General features: G+C 42.6%; 10 protein-coding genes and 1 non-coding gene across 11 annotated transcripts; 6 read left to right on the forward strand and 5 right to left on the reverse strand.

Moving 5' to 3' along the window:
- Positions 1-157: 157 nt before the first annotated feature.
- On the reverse strand, positions 158-2323 carry IL334_000961 (uncharacterized protein; the record flags this gene model as incomplete). Its single annotated transcript, XM_062932723.1, has 7 exons — positions 158-184; positions 250-323; positions 407-777; positions 908-1323; positions 1500-1764; positions 2015-2110; positions 2196-2323. 7 exons carry the CDS (start codon positions 2321-2323, stop codon positions 158-160), a joined length of 1377 nt encoding a protein of 458 aa, XP_062788774.1.
- A 549-nt stretch (positions 2324-2872) lies between these two features.
- IL334_000962 (uncharacterized protein) lies at positions 2873-3829 on the forward strand (the record flags this gene model as incomplete). Its single annotated transcript, XM_062932724.1, has 3 exons — positions 2873-3110; positions 3227-3301; positions 3378-3829. The coding sequence occupies 3 exons, from the start codon at positions 2873-2875 to the stop codon at positions 3827-3829; spliced, it is 765 nt and encodes a 254-aa protein (XP_062788775.1).
- A 344-nt stretch (positions 3830-4173) lies between these two features.
- On the reverse strand, positions 4174-6086 carry IL334_000963 (uncharacterized protein; the record flags this gene model as incomplete). Its single annotated transcript, XM_062932725.1, has 3 exons — positions 4174-4329; positions 4489-5256; positions 5448-6086. 3 exons carry the CDS (start codon positions 6084-6086, stop codon positions 4174-4176), a joined length of 1563 nt encoding a protein of 520 aa, XP_062788776.1.
- A 242-nt stretch (positions 6087-6328) lies between these two features.
- Positions 6329-7507, forward strand: IL334_000964 (uncharacterized protein; the record flags this gene model as incomplete). Its single annotated transcript, XM_062932726.1, has 4 exons — positions 6329-6756; positions 6933-7020; positions 7134-7230; positions 7368-7507. The coding sequence occupies 4 exons, from the start codon at positions 6329-6331 to the stop codon at positions 7505-7507; spliced, it is 753 nt and encodes a 250-aa protein (XP_062788777.1).
- Positions 7508-7884: 377 nt separating this feature from the next.
- IL334_000965 (uncharacterized protein) lies at positions 7885-10422 on the reverse strand (the record flags this gene model as incomplete). The annotated part of the gene is made up of 8 exons (XM_062932727.1): positions 7885-7994; positions 8097-8235; positions 8375-8508; positions 8632-8804; positions 8962-9092; positions 9168-9249; positions 9345-9685; positions 9919-10422. 8 exons carry the CDS (start codon positions 10420-10422, stop codon positions 7885-7887), a joined length of 1614 nt encoding a protein of 537 aa, XP_062788778.1.
- A 917-nt stretch (positions 10423-11339) lies between these two features.
- Positions 11340-11867, forward strand: IL334_000966 (uncharacterized protein; the record flags this gene model as incomplete). Its single annotated transcript, XM_062932728.1, has 3 exons — positions 11340-11686; positions 11745-11766; positions 11835-11867. The coding sequence occupies 3 exons, from the start codon at positions 11340-11342 to the stop codon at positions 11865-11867; spliced, it is 402 nt and encodes a 133-aa protein (XP_062788779.1).
- A 23-nt stretch (positions 11868-11890) lies between these two features.
- On the forward strand, positions 11891-16286 carry IL334_000967 (uncharacterized protein; the record flags this gene model as incomplete). The annotated part of the gene is made up of 25 exons (XM_062932729.1): positions 11891-11985; positions 12050-12151; positions 12207-12635; positions 12693-12771; positions 12826-12943; positions 12992-13022; positions 13089-13157; positions 13217-13289; positions 13337-13381; positions 13451-13464; positions 13519-13643; positions 13700-13749; positions 13803-13937; positions 14001-14073; positions 14116-14235; positions 14292-14326; positions 14383-14497; positions 14552-14822; positions 14875-14907; positions 14965-15006; positions 15059-15204; positions 15258-15323; positions 15386-15531; positions 15590-15610; positions 15693-16286. The coding sequence occupies 25 exons, from the start codon at positions 11891-11893 to the stop codon at positions 16284-16286; spliced, it is 3027 nt and encodes a 1008-aa protein (XP_062788780.1).
- Positions 16287-16555: 269 nt separating this feature from the next.
- IL334_000968 (uncharacterized protein) lies at positions 16556-18034 on the reverse strand (the record flags this gene model as incomplete). The annotated part of the gene is made up of 7 exons (XM_062932730.1): positions 16556-16731; positions 16839-17058; positions 17150-17416; positions 17539-17576; positions 17636-17701; positions 17776-17842; positions 17972-18034. The coding sequence occupies 7 exons, from the start codon at positions 18032-18034 to the stop codon at positions 16556-16558; spliced, it is 897 nt and encodes a 298-aa protein (XP_062788781.1).
- Positions 18035-18600: 566 nt separating this feature from the next.
- IL334_000969 lies at positions 18601-18715 on the reverse strand. Its single transcript, XR_009999577.1, has one exon. It is a non-coding gene; the product is annotated as a 5S ribosomal RNA (ribosomal RNA).
- Positions 18716-22226: 3511 nt separating this feature from the next.
- On the forward strand, positions 22227-23168 carry IL334_000970 (uncharacterized protein; the record flags this gene model as incomplete). The annotated part of the gene is made up of 2 exons (XM_062932731.1): positions 22227-22306; positions 22379-23168. 2 exons carry the CDS (start codon positions 22227-22229, stop codon positions 23166-23168), a joined length of 870 nt encoding a protein of 289 aa, XP_062788782.1.
- Positions 23169-23683: 515 nt separating this feature from the next.
- IL334_000971 (uncharacterized protein) lies at positions 23684-26168 on the forward strand (the record flags this gene model as incomplete). Its single annotated transcript, XM_062932732.1, has 10 exons — positions 23684-24058; positions 24161-24304; positions 24433-24741; positions 24819-24987; positions 25053-25108; positions 25181-25316; positions 25382-25433; positions 25505-25730; positions 25815-26045; positions 26115-26168. The coding sequence occupies 10 exons, from the start codon at positions 23684-23686 to the stop codon at positions 26166-26168; spliced, it is 1752 nt and encodes a 583-aa protein (XP_062788783.1).
- Between the last annotated feature and the right edge of the window lie 128 nt (positions 26169-26296).

A 26296-nucleotide genomic window follows, 5' to 3' on the forward strand; every position in this document is an offset into this window, starting at 1 on the left:
AGAGCATCCACTCCTCCGAGACACCGTTTTCCTTTCTTTTTGATTCTCCTATCTCTGTTGATGCTTGAAGTAACTTAGATTGTCAATGAAGAGACGGTATAGTCTAATGGCAGGCGACCGTGTCCCATGTCTAATCAGCGTGGATTGGGCTGACTAATCAACCATACATGGCTTGAGCATAAGCCTAAATATGATGATGATTAGTCAAAGTTCATGTTCTTCACTTGATACCATCTAGGTGTCACTCACCTCGTACTCGTCTGTGGTCATGACGTCGTGATCGTCATCTGTAACATCTTCTATACGTTTTGGTACTCCATTGACTATTTCACGTAGTGATGTTGTCAGCTCCACTCCGTTTCGTCGTAGGATAGAATCGGTCAAATGAACAGAAGGGATGACATACCGGTGACCATCGTACCTCCTTGAGTTGGTGTATCGACTCGAACAGGTGTGACATCCTCTAATAAAACTTCTTCTCCTTCCTCATCTTGATCCCGGTCCACGTTAACAACAGTATCCATCTTTGTAACTGGATTGACTTGTTCAATCTCTTCAAAACCATCTTCACCATCCTCACCATTACCATCACCATCATCGTCTCCTAAGATCTCATAGTGGGCTTTCAAACTTTCATCCTCGAATTCTTTCTCGCCCTTCAATCCTCTCGCTCTATCTTCTAATATTTTCTTACGTTTTTGATCTGCTATGCCTAATGTCGTCGCTTGTCCTGTCACGGTAGAATGAGTGTACCAATGTGGTAATGCGTTTTGTTCTCTGTGGTAAAGGATCAAGTCAGCGGAATGTTACCTTAATCCGTAGCCTTATAGAAGCATGATCGAGCGAGGATGACGCAATGACAAGGCTTAGAAGATTGCGAGGAGGAACAGCATCGACTGTGACTGACCTCTGTTGTTGTGCTAATTTCTCTTTCTCTTCATCACCCTGATCATTACCAATAACAACTTCGAATTTCTTATCCATCTCATCGTCATTTTGGCTGTCGCCATCAGCTGGGTTTTTGACTGTAGTCTTAACGTTTTGAGCTATCCAAACTATTATGTTCAGACTTGGTACAGTCTGACTTTCAACGGCTTTCAACGCTTCTCTAATGGGTGCGGTAGCGATATTGAATCTCTGCATAGCGTCCTGCGCTGTTGTCGTTTTACCATCTAAAGAAGTTGATGGATCATGTTCTATCAATTCGGATGAACAATCTTCACATTTGAATGTATTGGTAAATGGATCAAACGTGCTTGATAGATCTAATGGATCATATGTACGACCATCCACAGGACATATATAGCCTCGATGGCCTACTTCCTAGTAGATGGAGATACAGATTCAGTAACGACTCCTACTACTTCCACGCGGAGAATGTAAAATCATAATATTTCGGATAATATTCTTGCTCCATCAGGATTTGACTTCATCTGATATACTCCGTCTACACGTATATCATGAAGCCTCCCACTCGGAAGACGACACATCTCACTCACCTGTTTAATCTTATCGTCGATATTTTTCCTCATCATAGCCAATCTATATTTAACCACATTCGCGAATTCTCTATAATCAAGATACCAATAATGAACATCTCTAGTTCTTTCTCTCTCTATAATCAGAGGTTTCCCATCTTTATCTATCGCACCAGGTTTAGGTTGACCTGATTTTAGTACAGTACTTGGTGGTCGTCTATCAGGTTGAGCGGCAAGTTGCTTCAACTTCCATTCTGGTATTGCTATCTTCTCTTTATTCACTTGACTATGATTTGCCCGGGAGAGGAAATGCAGATACGAGTTTGATAGATGAAGTAAGGGAGTGACGGGGTACATGCGAAATTTCAAGTGGTATTGAGGTATGTCGAGTGGAGAGACCAGTAAATTCGGGTACATGAATTCCGAGGCGAATGTGATGTGTGATATCGGAATGTGAATTGAAGGGAGTGATCAAGTAAAATATCTCAGTCAATCATCCTTCTTCAACTAATCCAAGTAATGCAGCACCGACTTACCGTCTAATCAATCTGTGCATATGTAAAGTACCCAGATATTTTCTAATTTCAGGACCGGTTAATCCTATTTTATTCGCCAACTCGGCTTCTGTCGTTCTGCAAAGTCAATCAGCTAAACACCACGCCTTTTAATGACTGAACACGAGACGTGGAAGACAATAAGCTGATAATGATCACATACACGTTATCATGAACCATCATTTTCAATATGACTATATAAGAAGTGTCGTAAAAAGCGTATGCCACTTGATACACTAAATTCGCACATATTTTCTTTATCTCGTCCGAAGAGAGATTACGAGCCATCATTTCAACAGAAGATATTATCTTGTCCTGCGAGGGCTAAGACTTATTCTAGCAGCAATACAAAGTGGTCTCTGTTCTCGTCGGATGGGTATATGAAGGCTGATAAAATGAAGCTATCGATGCTAAGTAGAATTGTGGACCTCCAGGGCACAATGATTTATGATCTTAGTTACCATATCTTTTTACAGTCCAATCTCAAGAACGACTATTCCACGTGGCAAGAAGCATTAATCATGTGGAGACTCCGCATTGACGTATTATCCCTGATTCCAGCTCTCCATTGTATTACGTAACAGATGCTGTCGATCTGATCTATATATTGACGTCAGCATGAAAAGTTGGGATCTTTGAATTCGATCGATTTGCAGGAGTGGGGGGATATCATTACCTTCGAGGATATATGAACATAAATAGATCGAAGAGTACAATTATCTATCTCTCTCTTTCTCCCTCTTTCTTCATATCTCTAGACTTGAAAGACAGTACATGATATTACCAAGAGTAATTACATCATCCCGTAGATCATTTTCAACCTCAATCAGATTTCACAAAATGTCAGACGTACCTGGAACAGTCCGACCGGCTACTAAGAGAGTAAGATCAGAGCAAGATCACTCGAAAGCTTCTACAAAGGCTGCTGAAGCTTCCAGAGAGAATGGTTCAGATCATGAAGATGCTAACGAAGACAAACATGAAGATGACGATTGGCTGAAAGAACCTCCTTTCAGCGTAGGTAAAAGTAAAGATGGTTGGGAGACTAAATGGAGAGAAAGCTGTTGGTGTGGAAAAGGTCAGTAACTAAACACCCAAAGAGGAAGGCGAACGGTGACCGGTGAGAGGTGAGGGGAGTGGGAAGTTGTCCTCCTGCATGCAATAGCTGATATCTCGTTACTGTCGTATCTTTAGTTGCATTCGTATATAACGCCGAAAAACCTTTACAATCAAAGATCTGTCATTGTGAGGATTGTCAACGATTACATGGTTAGTCGAGCGAATCGAATTTGACCTTTACACGTTGATAGAGTCAATCTTGCTCACAGATGTGATAAACTTACAGGAGCACCATATCAACATTCCTGTATATTCAAGAAAGATATGGTTCGACTTGACGACGATGCATCGTCCAAATGGTTAGGATTTTTATCTGCTCATGGAGAAGTACATCCATTATCGTCAACACCTACACCTTTACCCCGCAAAGTATCTTGCCGAGCATGTGGATCCCCTTTGTTCGATGAAGGAAGAAACATGATCATGGCTTTCCCCCCTGCTTTTGAATGGATTCGAACTCATAAAGAAGTTGAACAAGCTAAGAAAGAAGATAAAGGTCACCATGGTTCAGAAGGTGATAGTGGTAAAGGTGCAAGGAAACAACAAGGTTTCCCAGATGAATTGAAAGCTCAATGTCATATCTTCTACGAAAGAAGATGTGTGGATATCAAAGACGGTTTACCTAAATGGAGAGGTCATAAAGAAGATAGTGAATTGATGGGAGAGGATGAGAAATAAAATCAAGAAGGATGTTGATTTGAAACGATGTAATGTACGCAAGCTTACAGAGGAGCCGGAATACTGAGAAGTAAAATCAAAAGAAAAGAAATGTACTCATTACAGTAGTGATCTTCAATAAACAATGCATCACTATGAACTGACATTTGGCACTATCCTGCTCCCCTCTCAATGAAAGCGAATGAGGTCTTGTCCATAAACAGAATATGCCGTACTGATACATGTTACAATTTTGAGGTGTGTATGCTATGTGTCTATGTATGTATGAGCCTACGATCGCAAGTGTTTGCTTCCTTCTATTCTAGCCCTATAATTCTGCCAGTTGTTATTCCGGGTTTTGTGCTTCATATAGCAGTACTTCCCTGCATCTCTCGCTTCGCCTGACTTTCTGCAAGTCTTCTAGCTTTTTCCCTTTCTGCTTTGACCTGTGGCCACCAGCTTAATACCAGGTTCTGCACGAATGAGAACGCTATCGAAGTTACCCAGTATAATGTTACTCCCTACGATGGATTATTGTGAATCAGCTTCCATCCTAATCCCTTAACATTCGACAAGCAAAGAGGTTGAACTGATCTGAACGATCCAGAAGGAGTATTGGGAAAGATAGGATGAGGCTCTATAGTTTCAGCAACTTAAGGGAGGAAAGAGTGGTCACTCACAGCTGGCATTTGACTTGCAATCAATCCAAAACCTAGAGCACTAAATCTTAACACTCCAGCCATGAAATCCCTTCTAATAGCTTGTTGTCTTGCAGGTGAGAATGGCGTTTTCCTTTTTGAAGTCTCGACGTCTACCAGTGGATTTAACGACGATTCCGAAAATGTGATTGGCTCACGTTGCGCTTGCCCCGTTGAAGAGGAACGTGGTGCAGCTGATAATGATGAACAAGTTGATAACTTACGTGATGTATGATTCTGTTGATTGATTGATCTTGGTGTTATTGCAGATGGATTGGGTAATGAGGATGAGGATGATGTTGACTTTTGATTGAACAGTCCAGAAGGAGGTGGGGTCGGACCTGTCTTTGTAACTTTTGGCTTTACAGGTATCGGTATAGGTATGATATTATCTTTTCTACTCAGCTGTTGTTCCATGATCACTTGATCTCCATTGGTTTGGGTTTGAGAGTGAGTATTGGAATCAACTTGTATTTTCTCATCTTTCCTTTTCATTCCTACTAATTCGGCATTTCCAAACGCTAAACAAGAACCTAAAATAGGTAATATCTGATATGGATCAACTTCACCCAACTTTTCCAACCAAAAGAAACTTTCATTGTAAAAAGGTGAACTGGATAATTCTAAGGTACGTCGAATCGTTAATGATAAAGTAACGAATATCGGTATATGTATGAATAATGGTGACCATGTCGTTATGAATGGTTGTGTTGAATGCTCTCTGTGTAATGATGATTGAGCTTTTGCGATCTATGGAAAGCAAGGTCGGTGTTAGCACTTTAACGCTACCGATGTAGTACAACAACGTTGTCTTCCTTGCGGGTTTGACAGCAGCTTTTACTGCGCTTTCTCGTCTTCACAAACTTCGGTCATCTACATTCCACAGACCACCTTCGTTCCGCTTGCCCCACCACCTGGGAAAATACAGAGAAATTGCTCACCTGTCTTCGAAGCTCCAACGTATATTCATCATAAGATTTACCTTTCCTTCTGTAGTCTTTTGCTATCTCCACTGCTAATCTTTCATTTATAGTTTTCAATTGAGGTTCGACAAGAGTTTTGGCTTTCAATGCTCTTTTCCTTTGCCATAGCGAAACAGGTAATGTGAATACAGTCCTGACTATTAATGTCAGGATGATGATCGAAGCTCCGTATCCTAATGGGTGGGGGATATCAGTCAATAAAGATGATAATGGATCTATTATAGGATCGAAAAATGTTGATACGGGTGTTAGAGCCTCATCTGTGGTGGAAGCCGTATTAGGATCTGGAAGTGATTGAGCTTCGACTATCTCAGGTAAAGAAGGCGTTAATGAAGAAGGTAATAATGAGAAATGTCGAATCGATGTTGCGTTATTTCTGTGAATTGTCCGTCCATCATTGTATATCGTAGGACGTTGGGTAATTCCTAGACGGAAGGAAGAAGGGCATGAAGCTTGCCGTATCCTAATATTCGATGTTGCCCTAGCGGTCGAAGAACTGGAGAACCCCCTGAGCGATGATGAAGCTCGAGTGGAGCCATGATTGTATCCAACTCGAGGAGAAAGACAGCTACTCGGCGGTCTCATAGGCCCTCTCATCTTAACCGTCCGTCTTGTCTTGTCGAATGATGGCTACGAACTGAGGATCAGTATATCTCAGAACAAGAATAATAAAAGTCAGTTCATGCGGTCCATTTTAAGCTTAAGCTTATTGTTCGAAATTTGATCCCGTCTCCTCCACCTTGAACCCATTTTATTGCATAGACAATAGCACGATCCTCTCTTCCTTCTTGTTCTTCTTCATCTTCATCTTCTTGTCCCTATTCTGCCAATAGCGCATAATGTCGCATCTAGCTCTGCCATCTTCAGCTCGAGCATCGCCTTCACCATCAGCTTCAGCCTCATCACCCCGGAAAGGAGGAAAGAAACGACAACTGGATAGGGTACTATTAGACGAAGAGGATGATGTGGATGAGAACGATTTAATCGCATTACCGACTTCACGAAGAAGATTGAATGAAGAGTACGATGAAGAAGACGAGGGGGAAGATGAAGAACATGATCATGAACATGACGGAGATGTAGAGGGAGAAGGGGAAGCCGAGGAAGGTGGAGCGGGAGCAGGAGCAGGGGAGGGTAGAAGGAGGGAAAGATTAGGAGGGAAAGACGTTGATGAATCGATAATAAAATTGAGATTGGAAAGAGAGAAAGAAAGGAAAAAAGCGGATGAGATTGATAAGAAAGGTAAAAAAAGAAGAGCAGAAACTTTGTATGTATTACGTTCATTCCCTTGACAATCACTGCAATGTCTTTCTCCCCATTCATATGAATGAGGGATGAGAAAGGACGATTTCAACGATTCGTCTTCCCAGCTCGAGGATGGTGGAGATGTTGAATGCTACTTGAAAGTTCACTGTACTGACCAACATGATCTCAATATTACAGCCTCCTGCGTGATCAACTTGATCAAGAACAAGCTAAGAGGTTTGATACTTTCTCAACTGTAGCAATAAACAAAAACGCGATAAAGAGAGTGAGTTCCCCTAGTCCCCAACTTCACTTCCAAAACGGCAGCCTTGAGATCTACACAACAGTTCTACCAGAAGCTGATATAAAGGATATCAACCTATGCTCGTCTCCCGACAGCTGAATCGAGAATTGTACGATCAACACTGTTCTCCACAAGTATCGATGGTAGTAGCAGGTATGGCTAAAATATTCGTTGCGGATGTAATTGAATTAGGTTAGTGTATAACGACATTTATGCTTTTTTTCTTTTTCGTATTTCCTTCTCCGATCGTTCCACACATATATTTGATCGCCAAGATCGTTATCAAAGTCTGCCGAAGTATGCTAATCTCTTCTTTCAAAATACTACAGCAAAAGACCTGCAACCTCATTCTGCTCATCCGAAAGGTCCATTACAGCCTTATCACCTCAAACTAGCCAGAATGCACCTAGAACAATCTGGTTTATTAGCAGATAGGAAACAAGCAAAGAGGTCTTTGTTCAAGAAGTGATCTACCGTTAGATACAGAACTTGTCGTATTGATAATTGTATACCGTTGTGTGAGTTACGCTTGTTGTTGTGTAATCGAGATCCTCAACGTGGACCAAGGCTGATCTCATGGGTTTAGATATTGAACCCATCACGTTGTATTAGCCAGTCATCTATCATTGTCATGAAGTCAATGACACGCAGGACATAAATAAGTGACAATAGCTTGTCTTTGCTGCATTGTGTAAACACTCCTTTTCGTACAAACTAAAACCTAGTTGCTTTGCATATATCGACACTGTCTATATGATTCGAGAGAATTCAACAGTAGTACCAAGATTATTGCATTCTTCGCACACCAAAAGGTCCAACTCCTTAATCAATCCCGCTTTGTTTACCCTACTCATATGTCGAACAACCATATTCCGCATTACCTTCCCTTACCCAAGTGAAGATGTGGTCACCTAAAACCCTTTCTGAGAATCCAATTTCGCAATAAACAAAGTAATCTACGATTGATGGGATAAATCATATCAGTTTCTATCCTTGATTCATTGTGATATTCACCGAGGATTGTGTAAATTGGAGGGCTGGTGAAAAGAGAGACTTACATATCCATTTCCTCTTGAATACTTGAATAGCATCTTGATCCATCTTTGGATGTTCCGTCAATAAAGCTGGAATAACGGAATCATCGAATTGAGCAATGAATCGATGTCTCCATTCCCTCAGTGTTCTAGCGTAGTGAGGCTATTAAAATGTCTAATCAGTACAGGTATTTCATGTGGAGTAGAAGGTAGAGATGAAGGAGATTAAAATCGGCAGAGCAAAAGGAAAGGATGAGTAAATACTAGTCTTCAGATCAATCAGTAGTGATAAAACCACTTACACCTATATTGGATATACTATCTAATACTAATCTATTTTGAGATCCTTTGGTAGCTGATTCAGTTACATATGTGACTGTAGGTAAGAAACCACCTGGGAAGATCCATTTTCTGATGAAATCAACCTCTTGTTGATCTGCATCATGAAACTTCCGATCAGCTCACAATATTCACCTTTCCTCAGTCAAGACGAATGCAGAACAAACGAGTCCTTGACTGTATCTTCAGGATTGAGCTAATTATTGAAAAGAGAACTCACATTTCTCGAATCTCGATTCGGGTATAGTTATAACTTGTATACAAGCTACACCTTTCTCATTCAACATTTCATTCAATACCCCGAAATAGCCTGGAATGAATTCTTTTCCTACTGCTTCTAGCATTTCTATGGAGACAACTCTATCGAATGTACCTTTCCATGATTCCGGTAGTCTAGCATGGCAAGTGAGGGGGAAAGTGAGCAAATCCAGAGAATTTTGTAGGTAAGGCAGTGTGAAAAAAGGGGCAAGACAGAAGTGAAAAATCAATTAGTGGTTAGCTATCGACCATTTGCTCAGGATAACGTATCACATCGTCACTGTATGCTCACTTTCGATAATCCATCAGCCATACCCTAACTCTACCTGCCAAACCAGCTTTCTTTATCCTATCTTCAGCCAAAGCTTTTTGTTGAGAAGATAAAGTAATAGTATCGACAGTACATTTAGTCATCTTGACAGCCTAAAGAACATATATGGACGTATCAGGTACGTGTGCCTTTCTGGAAGGTCAACGAACGAAGTCGGGACAACTCACCTCAATGGCTAAACTACCCCAACCTGAACCGATTTCAAGTACTCTATGACCGGGTCTAATATCTGCTTTCCTTATTATATGTCTATCATGGACAGTCAGGTTAGTCGTTTATCCGAAGAGGAATACGGGTAATTCCAGAGGTGAAGAAAAGAAAGATAGGAGGATAGGAAGACTCACCTAAGTTTCGTAATTTGAGCTTGTTCTAATTCATCTTTTCCATTTTCTCCATAAATATTAACGAATTTTCCTTCTTTCCTAGATTGTTCTCTACCATCAATCAAATCTTTATCTAATTCGGGAAATATAGCACAACTATAAGTCATATCTCTACTTAAGAAAGAACTGAACATCCCATTGCTCAAATCGTAATGTGCTGATATGTTACATATCGAATTGGTGATCGTGTTTGCGAATCTTGAATTGGTTATATTTGTGATTAGGGAAAATACTTTGGAAGGTAATGTGCGCACTCCAGAAATATGTGTTTGTGTAGATGCCGGTTGAGATCTGATGAATATCTATTAAAACAATTTATGTTCAATATCAACACGTCGCTCAGTTCAGCACAATGAGTTTGTGCCCAAAGACTCCCTTTCTACGGGATCTACATCCTCTTTGACGTCTCCCACAGGTCTCCCTCAATTGAACGAATCGTTGTTCGCCCAACTTGCACAACCCGTTCCATGTTCCCTGCTCATCTGTTCGTCCCCGATGCATCGTACAGGACTATTCGCAAATCACCCTGACTTACCTTGAAAACCTGTACCAAATCATCTACTTCACATTCACCCATCATGTAAGCTTCTGCGAAACCCAAATCACCTTGAGCGACCAATCTCAACCAGAAACTATCTTTCAATATCCTTATCGTAGCTTCTTCACCCTTCTTCAAAGGTGTTTCACGAATTTCAGGTGAAGGGAAAATATGAGAATTTCCCTCTGGTGTTATAATCGTTAATTGACCATAAGAGATTTGAGATTTCATCATTGTCAAAATCGCCAATCTAGCTATTGAGATTAATGGTCCAAAAGAGGATAATGAATATAAGGAAGAAGCGATTGTGGTTGACAAGTTGTCGGTGAGTGAAAGGATCGAGTTGGTATATGATTTCGGTTGTTGAGGTGGGATTGAACGAGATGATGGTATGATCGTAGTATCATTCTCATTGAATAATCTCTTGATAGGTGTAGGAGGTGATGAATCAGGTGGTGTAAGCAATGCAGTTGTTGGATTATCCGTCGCTGAAGATGTCATCTTGTATGCTATACTATAATAATAACTCGACTCTCGTCTTATTGATGTAGGTTTGTTCCACGGAATATAGGTGCGAGCTTACAGGTTTCTTATATAAACTAAGCTTGGGAGAGGTCTGTATACACAATTGTTTCTTATTCTTGATCTCAAATTGATTGTTGATTGGTTGGAGATGACAGTGAATCCTTGGTTTTCTACTTTCCTGAGGCTTTCAACTAAATGTTAAGCGATGAGACAACTTCAAATTATAAAGCTAAACAGAAATAGATGAATTATATGGCTTTGAATTGGATCTGCTTTCTGACTGACAGGTTATCGAATGTAATATCTATAAAATAAGGATGGTGATCATACACCGAGACCGAGGCAGTCAAATGCAACCATTGATACCATCATGCCGGCTGACTTTGTCATTATCACACCCATACATGGGCATTCGTTGTTAAGATTACGGTTTTGACGATCGATCGATAGCAGTCATCCTTTACATCATCGGGGAAATTCACTCTGTCACCCTGCTAATGATGGTACCTGGAGACCCCAAAGGAACTACACCACTACCTTTTCCCCTTTCTGCCATTTTCGGTTACAAAACGAAAAAATTCGAACCCTGAAAAAGCGGGAGTTTGCCGACTAAATTGACCACGTGTACGTGAATCAGTGGTCAGAACTCCCAGGAAATTGTTAGATATTTCTCAAAAATCTTGCCTTTTACCCAGGGGAGAATCAGAGCGGTGATCGCCGACGGTTGATGTCATCTATCTCGACGCGTGGAAAGATCAGGCGCGAATTATCAGCAGAAATTTAATGTTGCCACCATTTACATCCTACATTGTACTCCGTTCATCGTCTTTTGCCTTGTCATTTCAGCTTGTCTAATTATATGTACAGAGCGCAGAAAGGTGGAAGGAAACACAATGACGTTCTCTCCATCTGCTTCTGGATCGAAAATCAAAAGAGGTCTAGGAGCTATCATTGATTCTATACCTACTCAAGCTGATCGAATTCCAGATTCATGCTCAGAAGGGTCAGATGAAGGTGAAGATCATGGAAATGATGTCGACGACGAAGAAGACGTCGGTGTCATCCCTACTCCTCAGCCTATTCCTCTCACTCCGCAAGCCCAACAGTCAAGGATATCCAGTAAAGGAAAAGGAAGAGAGGTAGATTCTCCTAGAGTAGACGTGAGCATAGGTAGAGGTGGAAGAAACGTCTATCAGGTTGTGACACCTAGTAAATACGCTGAATACTTCGCTGTTCAATGGTGAGTCCGCTTCCTAAAGCTTTCTGCATTTCCAGAGCTGACTATAGTTGAGATGTAGGAGAAAACCGCAACAAAAGAAGGTGAGTTGAAGTCGGAACGCTTTGCTGGTGAAAACAGGCGCTAACGATATTTGCGTTGCCTGGTACAGCATAGTGAGTCGATTGTGTTTCTTGATAATTAGCCTATTATGTAAACTCGCTGCTTATGTTAACACCCGGACCCACAGAGACATGGGACGGCGATGCGTTTATCAAAGTGGAGGGGAACAAGATTACCATGATCGATGAGGAAGGAGCTTAGTGAGTGGATGTTCATTTTACTCGTAACTTCTTTTTCGCCTTCTGAGATTGACCTTTTTTATAGCAAGGGCGTGACGGGAAAGGGGGAGCGCATACTCGGCCCAGATCAGGAATTGAGAATTGGAGGGCTAGAAGCATTGATTGATCGTGAAGTGAGCGAGCAAGAGTAAGTGCAACTATTTCTCCCGCCAAGGTATATTCTTGCTGAAATTCTTCTGTAGGTTCAAAGCAGGAACAACGATTCTTAATCGACCCAGAGCTTCCTCAAGTACAGCTGGTCCTACATCATATCGCGCTGCAACATTCGCTAAACCTTTCAAAGCTCCTACGCAGACCCATGCTCCCAGACCCGTGGCAGGTTACATACCTGGAAGAACGGCTTCGGGCGGCTCTACTCCCGCGCCAGAGGGAATTCCTCTTTCATTTAAACCGGAAACACCTATTTCCAGGCCTATCCCAGCAAAATCATTCTATGGACCATCATCTACTATAAAGAAGACTGAACCCAAAGAAAAGATTGTAATCGGAGAAAAGAGCAGGAAGGAAAGATTAGAATGGGGAGGAGCGCTATTCAATCCTAATGCTGACGGAGCCGTGGTCATGCCAAGACCACCAGACAAGCTAATGGCAGCAGTAAGGAAGAAGAATCCGTTAGTTGTCTCAGTCGCGATATGAAGCAGAAACGCTGATTATCGTGTTTGAAATAGGGATATAGAAGTGGTGGATGTTGTCATCGATCCGATAATAGGGTCGCTCTTGAGGAAACATCAAAAAGAAGGTGTTCAGGTGAGCTTCATATCAAGATTCGAGACGGTTGGCACTCATTTGACTTTTGACTAGTTCATGTATTCCTGCGTTATGGGATACACGGCAGCAGAAGCAGAGGGATGCATCCTTGCTGACGATATGGGTCTTGGAAAGACCCTTCAGAGTATAGCACTCATCCATACTCTATTGTGTGAGTTCATTAGACCTAATTACTCTTTCGCAGCTAACGTATAAATAGACCAATCACCTTTCTACAGGCAAAAGAGTGTGTAAGTCATGTTACGTATTATCAGTTCATTCAACGTAGGCAGACGCAGTGCTGACCATGTAAACAGAATCGAAAAGGTTTTGGTCGTTTGTCCAGTGACTCTGGTGCAGAACTGGAGAAAGGAATTTAGAAAATGGTAAGTAGACCAGGCTAGTTTCTGCTCTACGCTAGATGGGCTAAAATGATCTCATGAAGGACTTCATCCAAAACCGATAAACGTATCAATGTGATGGTAGCCGATGGTACCAATTACCAGATCTCCAATTTTGTAAGTTCTTTGGATACTGTGCAATCGAGATACTGACCGTATTGCAGGTGTCCAATAAAAATATGCAGGTTTTGATCATCGGTTATGAAAGAGTGAGTACCGACACAGCACAATCAGGGCATCTGGTGGTCCATAAGCTGATATGGTCAACGGGTGTCCAGCTTCGAAAGGAGATGTGAGTTTTCCTTCAGATGCCGTTTGTGAGCTGTCGTTGACAAATAATCCAAAGTCGTCATTTAGCGGCTTGTCAGCCCAAAATCGGGCTCGTCATCTGTGACGAGGGACAACGACTCAAGTCCAAGGACAACAAGACTACAAAGATGTTCGACCTTCTTAGTACCAACCGCCGAATTAGTGAGCATTTCAGTTACTGCAAGATCGGCCTGCTGGCAGCTTACACGTTTTGCCAGTCCTTTCTGGTACTCCCATACAAAATGAGTTATCTGAGTATTGGTCGATGGTAAGCTCGACATATCATAGCGAGACACGTAGTAAGCGCTGACATCGTAGCAGGTGGATTTCACTTGTCCGGGTCTATTGGGTTCTTACAAAGCATTCAATAAGAATTATGAGAAACCCATTACAGCCGGTCGAGCTATCGGTGCTAACCCCAAAGTCGTAGAATTGGGCTTGGAGCGATCAGAAGAGGTGATTTTAGCGATCCGTACAATTACGCCCGACATACTGCGATAGCTGACTGTATGATCATAGCTCACCAAGCTTTCGAAAGAATTTGTGCTGCGTCGAGATACTGGTGTCATGGAGAATTTCCTGCCTCCCAAGCGTGAGTTAAGCAGTGGCAGCAACATCAGCTGACATTGTATAGATGAATACGTTCTTTTTATTGCTCCCTCGTTGCTTCAGCTATCGGTCTTGGCGAGACTACTAAATCCTTCTATCGTTGGGGGTCTCCTTCGTGGATTTGGCGCTCAATCACTAGCGATGAGTAAGTCCTCCTTCCTTCAGTACATGCGCGAAAGGTGAAAGCTGAACATACATTAGTTGATATGATGAGGAAGATATCAAATTCTCCAATGGTAAGCTGTCATCTGGTATGTTAAACAAAGCAGTCTAACTGATTGAATCTCATCAGCTATTGAGAAAAAAGGATGATGATGGTATAGCCGCCGATGCAATAGGGACTGCTCTCAGCGAAGCCAAATCTGCGATTCCTCTTGATGTCAATATCAACGACGTCAATACGAGTGGTGAGTTTCCCGACAAAATTGTTAAAGATTCATACTAACGCTAGCAAAATGCAGGCAAGATGCTCTTTCTCGACAAAATGCTCCATTCTATATATCAAGACACTACCGAGAAAGTCGTCGTAGTGTCAAACTGGACCTCAACACTGAGTCTCATTCAAGATATGTGCAAGATCAAGAAATACCCTTTCCTTCGACTGGACGGAAGTACACCGCAGAAGCAAAGACAAGATTTGGTAGACTCGTTCAACAGAGATACTAAAAGGCACGATAGCTTCGTTTTCCTCCTTAGTGCCAAAGCTGGTGGAGTAGGACTAAACTTGATCGGGTGAGTAAATACCTAAATATGCTAAAATCGGTTACTAATGGAAATCTCGTAGTGCATCGCGATTGTTCCTTTTCGACAGTGATTGGTAGGGTTATCTTGCCTATTATGCCACCACGCTGCATATCGCTCACAGACCCCTTAGGAACCCGTCAACCGATCTACAAGCCATGGCGCGAATTCATCGGTAAGTTGCTTTAGCTGCTGATCATCAGGATGTCGCTTACGTATTCGCGCAGTGATGGTCAAAAGCGACCTGTCTCCATATATCGTCTTTTGACTACCAACGCGATTGATGAGAAGATCTACCAACGACAAATCACCAAAATGGGTCTGTCAGACCAAATGATGGATCATGGTGATACAGTCCGGGAGAGCAAAGATTGTAAGCCCGCGCCTTCAGTAGTTTTAAACAAGCTGATCCACTCTGTAATTCAGCGTTCTCCCAAGACGAGTTGAAGGACATTTTCACTCTCAACCTCAAGACTGATGGTTGTGGAACGCGTGAGTAACGGTTGCTATGGCCAGTACCCAAAGGCAATAAATTAACATGACTTTTGGAACAGACGATTTACTGAGTTGCGATTGCAATAACATCAATAAGGCTATTGAAACTGGTAGTGAGGAGACTAGTACTGTAGCTGGTGATGAGGATAATGGGGAAGAGGAAACAACTGGATTTGTGAACGCTGCTGATTATGACCCTAAGCCAGTGAGTGGTATACAAAACTCACGCGAAAGTGCTTGGCTGACCCACCATACTCATGTAGACGGCAAAAATGGTGCGTAAAGTGAGTTGATCGTTGATATAATCCGTTCAAAACCCACATTCCTTGATTCTAGACAACAACTAACACTGCAGCCTTCTCGCAGGCTGCACAGGAACAGCAACAGAAACTTCAAGCACTGAAAAAGTGGAACCATTATGATGCGTATGACCATAACTCGTTCACAAATGTTAAGGATACTCTCCTCTATAATATGCTCTACGGCGTCTGGGATATAAATGAGGACGCTTTACCTGGTTCTGCCTTGATCGATGGCGATGACCTTGGGGACAAACGTGACCTAAAAAGGAAGAAGAGAAAAGTTACCAGGAGCAAGAATGGTATAGATGGCGACGACGAGAATGAAAATGATGTTCCTGATAAAATACTTGACTCGGCTTCTGAAGACGAAGAGGGAAATGAAGTTGGCAATAAGTCTGCTGGACCAGGATCAGGCTCTGACGAAAGCGAAGATGACTCCATCATAGTCCCGACCAAACGGAAATCAACAATGAAAGACAAATCTAAAAAGAACACTCGATCAGCTAGGGATCCTTCTCAAGAATATGATGATATCTTAGGATCAAACAAAGTAAAGAGACATAACCTCAAAGAAATAGCTGAAAAAGGTGATACCGGAAGAGTCATGTATATATTCGAAAAGATATCAAAAGCCAAATTGGGAGAAATCAAGGCGTAATTTGCAAGATCGCGAGAGATCCGGTCTATGTTGTGTAGAAGTAAGGTAGATTTCACTATATAGCATTTCATTTTATCATTATATACGACATATCATTTCCCCCATTCATTGAGCGGAAACTCGGTCATGAGTTGTAAATATCAAGAATTAGTTGTATAACGTATATAAACATGCATGTGATTGTGAATTATTGCAGTATGTGACATGGTACTACTGATGACAGGTATTACAACATAGTTGGAGGAAGATGAGAGATGTCATCCATTTATTCAAAGATGCCTGTCCTTATGTATCAGATCAGAAACCGATCTGCATTTATCACTCTTCGATCTCTTGACCCGGATCACTAAGACATTCATTTCCGCTACTACCAAACTTCTAGCTGGGACATTTAATGATTTGTATATACCTCTTAACGCGCCAGAATGAGAAGTCAAGCTGATATCTATGGTGTTGCGCAAGGGAAACGAAATCAGCTGAGAGTCTAGGATATCTCACTTGTGTAATCACATTTCAAAGCTGCGTCGTGGATGAACAAATCGTACTACTCACAAGTTACATCTTTACTTTTCTCCAAAATCTCTTTTATACCTTCCCCCCTCCGTGCGACAAGTTCATCTTCAGTTTCTCTACCCCTTACTTCTGCAGGTTTCCAGCTTTCATCTTGATCAACCATGTTTTCCGGATAAACAAAAGAGGGGAATTGGGGTTTGAGGATTGTGATAGGACATCTTGAATCACATAAATGTACGTGAAGGTGTTCTCTTATATTCTAAATGCAACATCAAGTATAAGTGATCAGCTTGTCACTATCGCAAAATTCAAGCGGGACTAAGTGCCTAAAGTAGAATGCAGGAACTCACCTCAATTACTTCAGCAGGAACATTATGACATTTTCCTGCGTCCCATCTTCCTTGCCCGTCTTGCATTTGATTTAGGTTATCATGGAATAACCAACCCCATTCTATCCCACATGTTTCTCCTGCTCGTTTCAATGGACTGACAAACCATTTCTGAGGTAATGGCATACCTTTTTCATATTCCCTTTTCAACGACGAACGAGTTTGAAAAGCTTGTGAACGACCTAATGCTGTTAAATTCGGGTCGAGAATAGGATATGTCATTTGACCCTTTTACAAGTGGAAGATCATATCAATATTGTAGTCGATAAACTTTTACTTTTTCTTGATTTTTTTCGGAAGATAGTGTTGAGGAAGAAGACGTAAGGAAAGAGAAGATGTGAAAAACCTACAGCTTCTCCATATTTGTCTCCTATCACATTATGTTCCGCTATTTCTTCATGTCAGCTTTTCCCGGTTGTCACCACGACTTCTGGAATCGTGACAAACCTTGTCCATGTCGTGCAGCATAAATCACTTTGACGGTTTCTCCGGGAGGACAAGCATCGTTTAAAGCTGGGATATGGGTTGATCGGATTTGTAAGCTACGTGTCTGCGGCGACACTGTTGCCAGGAAAAGGCGAGCTCACACTTGATCTTGCGTTTAAAAGCTTCCCAGTCGCCCGGAGGAGGAACGAGACCAAATGATCCTTTGACCTGTGAGCAGACTTGGACTATTAGCGATCTACCTATTATAAGGGGGTGGATAGATCGTGATTAATGACCACTACCTTTGGTTCCCCTTGCTGTGAGGCAGAAATGTGCCGTAGATGAACTTTGACGTACGTCTTTTTGCCAAGTTGAGAGTGCAAAAAACTGGTCTAAATGGGTATAAGAGTAATTCACCATTTCTGTATAACTCTTTTGATGAGTAGGAAATTCCGATATTTTATTTCTACGTGTAAGAGGAATTATCGATATTCAACTGGAAGGGAGGAATATTTTTGAGATTGAAGATCGAAGAGACGAGTACAAGTAGGAGAAAGCGGGCAGCGTAAGTAGTGATTTCATAACGTCCTGATTCGCTACGGGGAGTAGCAAAGACGATACGCTGTTCTTCTCCCTTCGTACACGATAACAAAGGAGCGATGAGAAAGCGACATGTAGAGTGAACAATGCAAGTAAATCAGAGTTTTCATTATCGTATCGAGAACGCGTCCGGAGTATTTATTCCGGTCTGTGTGTGTTAAGGGGATTTATATGCATTCTCTGATCGGAACATTACTGGGGGAGAAAATAACATGAAACAGCTTGTCCCTTTCCACACAACACACACACACACACACACATACACACACACATCAACTATATTCCCCTATCATGTCCTATCTCTCCTTGTGAAGAAACAACTCCGTACATCACAAAAAAGACAATTTCTCACTTGATTTTTCGTTTCTGGTATCCAAATTTGCAAAAACTACAGCACCCGGGATTCCCAAGTGGTCCCCCACCTTGGTACTAACCGAGCGATACCCAGCTTAGCTGCCCAGATCAGACGGGATGGGGCGTTTTCGAGGTTCTATGGCCGTAGATGAAAGGCCAGCGGCACAGAAAACTGATCAACACGAGGTCCGTGCGTAAGGGCAGTTGTGTGTGTGTGTGTGTGTTAGGGAGACTCTGTGCACACACACACATCAATACACACATAACCCTCATAACCCTCATAAAACTCCGATAGAGGGCTCCTACCCGATAAGGAGATAAACACAGATACAAGCTCGAGTCCTGTCACCCGCCTCCGCTGAATGAAGTACAACATAGTCTGGGTGAGAGTCATGGATGCTATAAGATAGTCCAATTCCGTTTCGAGCTCTGCGGTCTCAGTTGTGGATATTTTACCTTGCTAGAGTAGACAGAAAGACTATTCCAGAATATTGTCATTCTGATGCTCTCCCAAACGAAACGATCGAGTACCATTATCAGTGCCAAAGCTGTGCACTTTGAATTCTGGCTGAACAAAGTGAAACTGGCTAACACACGATGTTTGTATCCTTCAAGTATCTGACACAGTCCTAAACGCTCCGCTCATGCGGATATCTCTGAGCTCGTATCTTCTCCTGATACTTGTTACTTCGACATGATTCGTCTTGATTGGATCGCTCTGACGCTTGAAAGCACTCGAAGCATGCACATATTACTCGAACCTTGTACCATGATATAGCCTTTATCTTGTGTTCCCCAAACTTTCCATCCATTGATCGCGGAGTCATCATCTGTTAGAAGCAGTCCTGCCTGTGAATGAAAACGACGGCTCGCTGCCTTCTGTGGACATCCGAGCGATGTCAGGTATAAGCCCTTGGTAAGTATTGGACATATAGCGATCCAAAGAATCACCATCACAAGCCTGCTCCCGTCGTAGCCTAACTCAGTCTGCGTATTTGCCCCCCTGCGTCTCATTGCACGTGAGGAACATATGCCTTCCGAAGCTGAATCTGGCAAGGGGACGTCTGTCGAGAGCAAAAGCAAGGAGAGGAAGCGCATGATAATACAAAGACGCCAACCTGAGTCCGTTGTAAGTCGCCTTTTGATGCGATGCGAACGATGAACGGTATAGGAAAAACCCCTAATCTAGCAAGGGGAAATCAAGGGCGAAGTGACGATTGACAACCTTTGCCCAGCAGACAGCGGCAAGGTCCTACTTCTTCCACTCCCAATGAAATAAACGGATGCTTATACAGTATCGTGAGGTTGGCGAATGCTGTTTCATCTAGTAGCGAGAAACTCAGACCAGACTTCGAATTCACAGCCATAGATACTGAAGATGTCGCCGGCAGTCCAGCAGATTGCTCTTCAGTCATAGGTGATTTGGAGACACGAGGGATCTACATTTCCTAGATCACGATCACGTTTCAGAGGTGCACGGCAGGCGATATGGTCCAATCATGCATCTGTGCAATCGTGTCTTGCGCATTTGAACCCTTTCCTGGTGAAAATGGACTTCGCATCCTGTAGTAAAGCGTGAGTGACCACCTGCAGTCTCACATCGATCATCACAGGATGCGGACAATGTTGAGAGCATGCACTAGCGCGATGGAGGTGATAACAGATCCGTTCTCAGGATTGTTTTTGGCAAGACACCGTATGACTGTCCAGGGATGACGGCGAGTTGGTAGTGTGGATGAAATGTAGTGTTTGTACCAACAGCGACGACCTATTGGCGGGATGAAGAGGGCTCAGCATTGTGGTGATCGAGACAATGACTCAATCGCACGAAGCCGATGCATCTTCATGGACCAGACTGGAGTCAGAGAATGGAAGAATCACTGACACGATACAGACATTGTCACACCGACTGCACCTCCCCTGAAAGCCTCAAGCGTTAGATGCTCAGATTGTCAGCAGTTCCGTAAAGATAGGCAGAGATGTGTGGAAAATTAGTGATGGAGCTCTGAATTGCTGTCGAGTTTACCGGATTTTCCTGGAATTAATTGCATTATCCTCTTTGATCATCTTGCTGTCGCATGCAGAATGACATCGGCGAACACACTTTTCCGTGAGACCGAGCCAGAAGATTGTTCGATGTCCCTGCAGATCTGCTAGTCCCGTCGCCAGTCTTTGTAATCATCTGTGAGCTGAGTGAAACGGGAGCCCTCTGGTGCAGACCGCACATTACACTCAGTGCTCCCTCTCATATGCGTGATGTCCCGACCGTGAGATGCAAGAATCTATGCCCGGGTGTTACCGAATTACTCAGAAGGAGTCTTCCTCATACCAATGAAGACTCAAACATCATCTGACCCCCAAACTAGCTGTCCGAAGGGAATACTTTGTGTGGGCTTTAACTTTCGTCCAAACAAGCAAACAAGTCAACAAGTCAGAAAGTCAACAACGGTTCTCCGTTCTAATATCTAGGAACATAACGTAATATCCGAAGCTCCCGGTGTGCGACCGTTCTTCCGGTCCGTACCTCTAAATCCTAAATACAAACATTTATTCTATTTTATTCGTGAGCTGAAGTTGATTTTGATCGCATCCCATGGTAAGGGTAGTCAACAGCCTAACAATCGATCATATGACTTTCACTTTTAGCCCCATGGGATCATTCTGGCGCGGAGAAGGATTCACCGTTTGACCGATCGAAGATGATCATCAGAATAATCGTGACAAACCAATTTCATGGTCAATTTAATGATATATCCCTTGTGTCGGTATAAGCCACTTACCGAGTCAGTCACGTCTTTTATTTTTGTTTGTTCTATTCTGAAAAAAGACTCATAATAGAATAATCTATTTTCTATGGATCACCCTGACCAGTTCATTTGAATGAGGACCTGAAATGCGGATCAAACGTCCACATCATCTGGCGTGCTTTTATCTCATCCATTGAAACTTTTTTTTTTCTGTTAAACCAAAAATGATTTCATCTAATCGACTTAGGTCCCTCAAAGTTACGTTATACGGCTATTGTTTTATCATTATCTTCTTCCATTCAAAATTGCGGATCGCAAGGTGTTGTTTACCTCTTGCTTCGATATGACGGCACTGATGCACTGTACATAGCTTGATATACCCCCATTTCCGTGTCCGTCAGCCCTTTTGTTAGCTTTGATCATAACGGAATGAAGAGGACGGCTTTTGATATTGACATTCCACCTATATTTTAGTAGGTTTCGGACTGTGCTAATGGTTCTGGCCCGGATCGTACGATTCAGTAAAAGTCTCTACTGAAGGCTGTAGACTTGTTTACAACCTGACCTTTGCTCTTAAATGAAATAACCAAGTAAACAATGAGATGGCTCAATGGATCAGTATATACCGTAATTTTCAACTTTGACAGCACACGTTCATACGTTTACACATTTGTGAAAAGTAAACAAGTCAACAGAGTAAACAAGCGATTTTATGTAGTGAAAATGCATATATAAAGCACTGCATTCTTCGAGTTTTGGAAACAATTTCTTCATCCCAAACAATTCAATTCAAAGTATAATCTTATATTCAAAGCTTTCCAACAAATCAACCCAATTCCGACCAACACACACTCGTTTAATCACCAACCTCAACTCTCAACCTACCCAAACAAAAACCAAATATATTCAAGATGAAATTCGCCGCTGCCTTCGCTATCTTAGGTGCTCTTGCCTCGTACGCCGCTCCCGCTAAACGTGCTGTTACCGACACGTGAGTATTAGTTCTATCTAACTTCATTCGACTTATTCGATCATTTCACTGATATACTTCGGTCGTTCTTAGTGACATTCTCCAGTACGCTCTTACCCTCGAGCACCTCGAGAACGCTTTCTACCACCAATACTTAGGTCAATTCGATCAAGCTGCCTTCAAAGCTGCCGGTTACCCTGATTGGGTCCGAAACCGAATCGAGAACATCGCCGAACACGAAGCTCAACACGTCGCTTTACTCTCCGGTGCTTTAGGTTCAGCTGCCACTCAACCTTGTACCTACACCTTCCCAGGTGTTACAGACCCTACCTCATTCGTCGGTCTTGCTACCGTCATCGAGAACGTCGGTGTCTCAGCTTACCTCGGTGCTGCCTCATCCATCGTCGAGGCGGCCTACGTCACCGTTGCCGGATCTATCCTTACCACCGAGGCCAGACACCAAGCTTGGTTATACTCTTCAGTCGACAAAGGACCAGCATGGTCCGGTCCCGAGGACACCCCTCTTGACTTCGATGAAGTTTACTCCATCGCCAGTGCTTTCATCACTTCATGTCCTTCCACCAACCCCACCCTCCCCGTCAAGGCTTTCCCTACCCTTGCCATCGGAGATGATGGATCCATCACCACCAGCGCCTCAACCGACGGTGCTTACGTCCAAGTCATTGCCGGTCTTACCAGCAACGTCTTCCCCGTTGTTAACGGTAAAGTACAAGGACTCCCCACCGTTCAAGGTATCTCGTACGCCGTCCTCACTTCTCAAGGTAACAACACCCTTGTAGGAGACGACAACATCCTTGCCGGTCCCGCAATCTTCAACAAACCCTTCAACTCCCAATCTGGTAACCCCGCCCCCGCTTTCTAAGCGATTCTCTGCATACAAGGACATTTCTTCCATAGTTCGTAGCTTTAAGTAGCCTCACGGATCGTTTGTTAACCATTTACTTCGCTTAAAATCATTTTTTTTTACGAGGGATCATTGTATCATGTATCATGTAACGACTTTCCTCGCATTGTCATAGCTTCTTGAGACTGTATCACGCATTTCCGACTTGATAGCAAGCTGCACCGATGATAAGATTGCTGGGAGTCAATCACAAGTGATCTGTCCATGAGTTTGTGCCACATGAATGCCTCCGCATCGATCGACAGGTACAGAAAAGGATAACGCGCCGTCTTGGGTGCAGCTAACATCTTCGAGGCGAGAATCATCAACATCCTTGCATCACTATTGCATGCACACATCTACCCTTAGATCAACATGACGCTCCTCATCCTGCAATCATCCGAGATCCTCTTCCTCAAGAGATAGGTTCAGAGATAAGATCAAGGATTAGCAACGGAACTGGGTGTTTTACTTCGTTATCTCACAAACCGAAAATGAAAGGATCAAAATTCCTCTATCCAGCTGTACTGAAGACACTGATTGTACCGCCTCTGCTTTGGTCATGCATACTGGTCTTTCTTCCCACTTCGATTGGTTCTCTCTTAGTGCTACGAGCTCTGGGATGGATCCTGTCTTTCCCTGTTGTCTTCATTATACGATCTCACTTCTCTCTGCTTGTTTCCACTCGCCAAGCAAGAGCACTAGGAGCTACAGACATCCCTAGAGTCAAAGGAAGATGGCCGTTGAACCTCGACATATTGGTAGACTGGGCTAAATCAGGATCGGAAGAAGAAGTTGGTCGAATGATGGTTCTTTTAGGAAGGAAATACGGCAATACTTATAATACTAGAGTACTAGGTGAAGATCAGGTAAGTTTGGTTCTCAACCTTTCCGCCATCTGATAACCAAGACATATCGGAAAAACTCACAGATTGAGGAAACCAAAAGCTAACTCATTTGATCTGTACCAGATAATATCATCCGATCCGAATGTACTTAAACATGTTTTGTTGGATGAATTTAATAATTTCGTTAAAGGTGCGAAGTTCAAAGAAAGAGCAGAAGCTTTTTTAGGTGATGGAATCTTCAATTCAGATGGTGAGCGGTGGAAATTTGTATGTACACTGTATCCTTATGGGTCGACCTCAGAAATGTCAAACTTACTCAAATCATCTATCTATTCTTTTTCTTATTGCTTCCATCCACGAATAGAACATTGCTGATAGGCAAGAGTAACGTATAGCATCGATCACTAATGAGACCTTTCTTCCATCCAATTCACATCTCACCAAAGAATTTCACACCCTCAATATCAAGCTACATCTCATCGTTACCCCATGCGAATTCATATGAATCGTTTGATATCCAAGCTGGAATGGGTAAATTGGCATTGGAAATGGCTATTCTATGGATGACAGGTGAAGATATCTCGTCATCGTCTGATTTTGCACAAGGATCGTCAGAATGGGAAGCAGCGAAATCGAATTTAGGGCCAGCTATGACACAAGCTCAAAACATCGTCGGTAAAAGAGTTAAAGTTGGAACTGTATGGGTGAGCAGTCTCACATCTCTATTCTGCCCATTGTCGAAAAGAGAAAAAGGCTAATACAGGACGAATGATATCTGTAGCCTCTCTTTGAACTATTCCATGATCCCCTTGAGAAACCAATGAAAAACATTAGCACTTTTTTCAGGCCTATTATAGACCGAGCGATGAGCCGTAAAGGTCTACGAGAAGATATGGAACAATCGAAACAGGATACATATTTCATTGATCGATTAGTCGATGCTACCGATGGTACGTGCTCATTCACCCTAATCGTCTCAGTCAAGGAAATGAATAACCTGGAGTACATGATGTAGATAGGAAAGTGGTTGAGGATCAGTTGATAAATGTACTTCTCGCGTCTAGAGATACGGTATGTCTGGATTCAATTTAGCTATCACGTCCTTCGATCCGCTCAATCAACTGATTCGGCGTACTTGCTTAGCTCGCATCATGCTTGACATTTTGCGTATACGTACTGTGCCTTCATCCTGAAATAGGACATAAGCTTAGGGAAGAAATCAGGTCAGTTGCTGGTAAAGGAGAAGTGGCAAAAGATATGATACGTGATCTACGATATTGTAAGTGAAAGGAAACCATTGCGTTTTCATAAGGCCGGCTTGTGTGCTGACCGAATTGACAACAGGTCGAGCATATATCAACGAAGTTTTGAGATTATATCCCCCTGTCCCCCTGAAGTGAGCTAGAGACATCCTTACATCACACCTATACCGTCCTGCAGCTGCTAATTTCATAGTACGTGGAACAGCATACGACGTACGCTTCGTCCGTCACTTTTGCCTGTTTCAAAGGGTCAATCACCGATGTACATGCCGGGTAACACATCGATCATCCTAGCTTTCATTTTACTACAACGCGATCCTCTGATCTGGGGCGAAAACGCAAATGAATTCCAGCCTGAAAGATGGTTAGGTGAAGGATTGAGTAAAAGAGAAAGAGAAGGTTTCATGAGTTGGAATTATGGTCCTAGGATGGTAAGCATTCTCCGCGCAGAAGTTCGATGTGACCGCAACACAGTAACGATTACGGACAACCCACTAATGAGATCCCAAAAACAGTGCTTAGGTCAACCATTAGCATTGACTTTGACGCATATATTTCTGATTCTGTTCTGTCGTCATCTTGATAAGATGGAAGAACAAGGCAAACAATTGAAATTCGCTTTCGACGCTCAACCTGAAGGTACAACAATGCCATCAACTTGGAGAACACCTGAAGGTAGTGACGGAAGAGCGAGAGATGGAAAAGATGAGATGTGGGTAGTCGCCGATGTTGTATTAGCTATAAAGGTGCGTCTGTATAAAATTATCCAGTATCCGTGCATGGCTGAAGAGCTTATCGGGGAAACCTCAACTTAGGGTGGTTTGTGGGTACGATTTGATGATGCCAACGAAGAAGAGACGATGCAATGATTTTGGTTCTTGATTCCATAACAAATAATGTGAATTAGACGGCATTTTAACGAGTTTAGATGTAACGACGATGCCGTGATGAGACAAGGCGGTATACTGGAATAGTATGATTATGCATGATCCCACTT

This window comes from Kwoniella shivajii, chromosome 1 (assembly GCF_035658355.1).
Source record: "Kwoniella shivajii chromosome 1, complete sequence".
NCBI lineage: Eukaryota > Fungi > Basidiomycota > Tremellomycetes > Tremellales > Cryptococcaceae > Kwoniella > Kwoniella shivajii.